Source organism: Mangifera indica, chromosome 1 (assembly GCF_011075055.1).
Source record: "Mangifera indica cultivar Alphonso chromosome 1, CATAS_Mindica_2.1, whole genome shotgun sequence".
NCBI classification, from domain to species: Eukaryota; Viridiplantae; Streptophyta; class Magnoliopsida; order Sapindales; family Anacardiaceae; genus Mangifera; species Mangifera indica.
The window spans coordinates 9,619,837-9,624,774 of record NC_058137.1 but is presented as its reverse complement, the minus strand read 5'-3'; the positions used below and the strand labels follow the sequence as shown (position 1 = coordinate 9,624,774).

Below are 4,938 nucleotides of genomic sequence, written 5' to 3'. Positions count from 1 at the left end.
ATTTTGCACAAAAAAATTTAAGTCAACAGTTAATAGAATCTAAAGAGACTTTGTCGTGTCTCTTATGATATTAAATGAAAGATTGAGATAAGAATTTATTACACGTGATTTTATCGCGGTTGGATGAGCGAAAAACATATTTAATGGATGGCGACAGAAGTGATGCAAGATGCATAACGTTTTCTCCGGCACGGCCAATTCGGCTTTTGACTTTTACTTCTATTCTTATTTTTCAAAAGAAGTATTTGACGAATAATTAAAGTAGAAGAAAAGGGTACTCATTTTTCAATTTGTTTAGTTTCGAAGACTCAAAATGCAGCAGATAACAAAATCAACGGAAAGAAGTGAGAAATTAACAATTTGAAATTCTTTCCTCAGTAATATTATTATACCTGGTGATACCACATTATGAAATTTGTATCTTCATCAAGAAAATACTGAGCACGTCTCCTCCCTTTCAAGCTACATTTGCCCGATAACTATAGGAAATGAAGGATCCTCCAGTTCACTAAATTACAGCATAGAAACATGCATTTTGTCATTTTTGGTTGAAAAAGTGAGTTCTAAAACACCCTATTATCGAGGATATACTTCACTAATTGATGAGTCATAAACAGAGCATGGGATTGAGTTGCCTTTAGATTGATCAGATTCCAAATCCTTTGCAGCCGTGCTAGCGTTTCTTCTATTACCAAGAACAAATGCTGGTTGTTGAGGTGCTGGAAGAGTAATCGAATAACTATTAAGCATGAGAACTATTGTTGCCATTGTGGGTCTGTCAGCCGGATCTTCCTGGACACATAACAACCCCATATGGATGCATCTAATCACTTCATTTCTAGAGTAAGAATCTGTCAAAGTTGAATCCAACAGTTGCAACGGTGTCCCATCCACCCAATGTTTCCAAACCTGAAATAATAAGTTGGTCACAATTAATGAGATTCAACTAACTCATTTTTTCTCCGCTCTCCCATTGCTTTTAAAGATACTAATTCAAACAAAGGGGAAATAAAACGCATATTTTGCTTACATAGCTCACGAGATCCTCAGCATCATCTGTTTGATAGAAATTGTTGTTCTTCTTGCCAGTAATGATCTCTAGTACTAGGACACCGAAACTATACACATCGGATTTCACTGAGAATTGTCCATGCATAGCATATTCTGGAGACATGTAACCACTGTGCAGTAGAGATTATGTTAGATATTAAAGACAGCAAGGACCCTTGGAAACTTTAATCAAAAAAACACATACATTAATTGTTTGGATAAAACTATGCATAGAAACAAATTATACAAAGTTGTTTGTACAAATTAATTGATATGATTATTTATTTTTTCACTCATTTCAACATCATCTAAAGAGATACTATTACTTCAATTTGTATTGATAAACTTATACAATTTATTTGAATATGTATTATTACTCTAATTTTTTTAAGGTTAACTAAATAGGTTCTCTAGATGTTATGACTATAGCAATTTGGTAAGACCAAATGAAGACTGCATTAGTGATATAAAAAAAACCCAAAATTCATTTATCTACTTTCTTTACAACTAGTAAAAAAACTTACTATGTCCCAACGATTCTGTTTGTATTCCCTTGAGTTTGATCAACTCCAACTATCTTTGCCATGCCAAAATCAGAAATTTTAGGTTTTAGATCTCTATCTAACAATATATTGCTAGCCTTAAGATCACGATGTATAATTCTCAATCGTGAATCCTCATAAAGATAAAGCATTCCTCTAGCAATGCCTCCAATAATCTTGTAGCGTCTTGACCAATCCAATTCTGCTTGCCTTTCAGGGTCTGCAAATGTCAAAATCAAAATCCAAAATAAAACTATCTAGAGCTGAGTTTAATGAATAATGAAGCAACTCTACCATCTTCAGAGGATGGATAAAAGAATCCATTCGGTCTAAAGCCTAACAAGGATATCGGACTTATGAAAATTGAAATTCATGGAGACAGTTCAGACCATATAGAAAATAGTCGAGGCTTTTGTTTGTCACAAATTCATAGATAAGAATCTTTTCTTCTCCCTCCAAGCAAAATCCCAGTAGTCTAACCAAATTTCTGTGTTGAAGCTTGGCTAACAATAAAACCTCATTCTTAAATTCTTCTGCACCCTGCACGGAACTTCTTGATAGCCGTTTTACAGCTATTGCTTGCCCATTAGAAAGTATGCCCTGAAAATGTTCATTAATCAACTGTTTGGTCATTTATTGAAACTTTTTTAATCTCTAAACTGACAAATTTTTGAACTTTTACAACTCTTACGAGGTTGAAATGACTATGTACTGCAATACCTTATAAACATCACCAAATCCACCTTCACCCAATTTGTTATCAGCTGAGAATTTGTTTGTGGCTACTTCAATTGCCCCCAAATCAAATAGCAAAGATTCTACAGTTGAAATGTCATCATTTTCAACTGCATAGTCAGATAGTAAATAATTTAATCTTAATGAAAGATTGCAACTATAGGATTAATGTACAGACAATGGGAAGTAAAAGATTGTTTGAATTGTTAATAAAATAGCTTTTAAAGATTTACCATTATCTCCTGGTGAAGGAGCATTCTTCTTTCTTGCTCTCCTAATTAGGAGGCAATAGCCGGCTATGAAAAGCACTGCAGCGGCAACAATTGGAGCAACGATGGCTATGATAAATGAAGATGAAATTCCGTTTTTTCCTGCAAGAACAGTAACATTTTCATTTTGTCCACTGGTATTCAGACTCACTCGGTTCTCATAAGCTCAGATTTAGTGTAAACTCAAAATTTGATACAAGCTGAAATAATATCTTAATGTTTTGATGCACAAAATTACCATCTCTGTTTTTGCCCTCAAAACATCTTTAGAAATGTTATAATATAATGAACGGTAAAAGCCGCAAAATTTTTCCAATTTTGAACAAAATGAATCCGTATGATGTCAATCTATTATATAAACAAAACATATTATATATGTACGCATGTTTGTATATATTCAATAAAATTTTAAAAAAGTCAAAAACTTAAAAAAAAAAAAAAAAAGAGAGAGAGCAAATATATCTAGTAAATAGTAATTTTAAATAAAATAATAGAATGAATTCAAAGTGGGTTAGTTCAACTTCACCTGTACGTGTTATAACAGAAACAGAAGGTGGTAAAGAGAGCACAGGCGTCGGTGGCGGTGCGGCAGTGACGTTTTCATTATAAAACGAGTAGAGTTCAAAGTGGCTAGTACAACTCGGAAAATAAACTCTTGCTCCTGCCTGGGTAGTCGGCAAACTAGCAAAAGATTGCTCAAGACAACTATTACAGTCAGCATTTGACAGGTCTGGTGTGCACTGTACAAGACAGTACAATGTTTGTGAGGCTGTAAAATTTGCCTTTCTCGTAGAAAATTTTTTAGATGAATTAACAGCCTGATTTACTGCTTCCTTCACTGTACTCCCTACTAGCTGGCTAAAACCTGGTTCTGTAACATTATTAGTATTGTGCAGAATTAAACTGGGTTCATCGGCCACGGTAGAAAAGATGTTCGCGTCTGAGTAGCGTAAACGGCACTCGTCGTACCATATTATAGCTTCTTTTTGAACAGGACAACTTTGAAGAATATCTGAGGTAGCAAAATTGACACAGTCTCGACAGGTTGTGGAAGAGAGGTCACCACGGCAAAGAAAGAGAGCGTAGACCTTGTTAGGGTCTTCGCCTGCGGTGGCGTTGTAGAAACTGTTGGAGAATCCATTGCTGCGACTGGCGTTAGAGACAAAGGAAGAGAGTAGAAGATTGAGGTTGGATTGATAGGTGCTATTTCTTGAAAAAGTCGTGTTTGTGCAATCGTGGTTAAGGTATTTTGGATTGGCTGCACTTGTTAAACCAATAACAAAACTTACAAGAAGGAACATGAAAATTTTGGAGGAAGGCATTTTGATTCTCAGTTCTTGGGCTCTTTGCTGTTCTTTGTGAACAACGCGGTTTAAATATCTCCACCAACTTCATAATGTTTAATCAAAATTCATCAAGCAATACCTAGTTAGACTACGTACATTTATTTGTATTATATATTATATATTAAATATTATTTTATTTTTAATTTAAAATTATTTAATCAATATAATTATATATTTTAAATATATATTCAGATATGTATTCAAACTGATACATATAAATACTTTTAGCCAATTAATATAATTTTTATTATCCATTGACGAATGTATCTTCTTATATTGTAATCTTCTGATATTTATTAACCTTCATACTTAATTATAAATATTATTTTAACTGTTTTTAAAAATTAAAAATTTTTTGTTATAGTAAAATCACCATAGATTCTTATATATTTCAAAAAAAATCTAAAATTTCTAATTTTAAAAATATCTTGTCTACTCGTCTATCTCCCGTCTACCCAACCTAACTATTGTTTCCAGAAAAATAAAACAAGTCTTCTTAGATTGGTTTTTCATCAATTTTATCCCAAAATCCAAACAGTTTTTTATTTTAATTTAAATTTGATGTAAATAAATATTTGTATATAACTAAATTTAAAAAACAACAATGTGTAAATTAATTACATAATAAAATCTTAAAATTTTAATTTTAAATTATTTAATAATATAATAAATAATCTAATAAAATGTTATTTGAATTAATAATAATTTTAATGTAATGATTCTTCGATTTTGAAGTGATAAGAGTAAAATGAATATTAAATTAAGATTAAAATAAGGTCATAATATATATATATATATATATATATATATATATATATATATATATATATATATATATATAATGTTAGTTAAAAATGTATAAACAGAATAAAAAATTTATTTTAATTAAAAATTTAAAAATATTATAATAAGTTATATTTTATTTATAAAATTTAATAATGATTTTAAAAGCTTCATATCCAAAGTCAATAAAGTCAGGCCAAGCCAATTAATTTC

At 31.2% G+C, this 4,938-nt stretch overlaps 1 protein-coding gene across 2 annotated transcripts; it reads right to left on the bottom strand.

The window, feature by feature from the left end:
- Positions 1 to 352: 352 nt before the first annotated feature.
- Positions 353 to 3,945, bottom strand: LOC123224851 (cysteine-rich receptor-like protein kinase 10). 2 transcript variants are annotated; one of them, XM_044648585.1, is made up of 7 exons: positions 3,123 to 3,945; positions 2,561 to 2,698; positions 2,313 to 2,437; positions 1,982 to 2,192; positions 1,575 to 1,812; positions 1,031 to 1,181; positions 353 to 909 (listed from the first exon to the last, which is right to left on the bottom strand). In XM_044648585.1, exons 1-7 carry the CDS (start codon positions 3,916 to 3,918, stop codon positions 577 to 579), a joined length of 1,992 nt encoding a protein of 663 aa, XP_044504520.1. In that variant the 5' UTR covers positions 3,919 to 3,945; the 3' UTR covers positions 353 to 576. The 2 variants fall into 2 exon arrangements, with proteins under 2 accessions (XP_044504520.1, XP_044504530.1); XM_044648595.1 differs by having other exon boundaries at positions 2,313 to 2,410.
- Between the last annotated feature and the right edge of the window lie 993 nt (positions 3,946 to 4,938).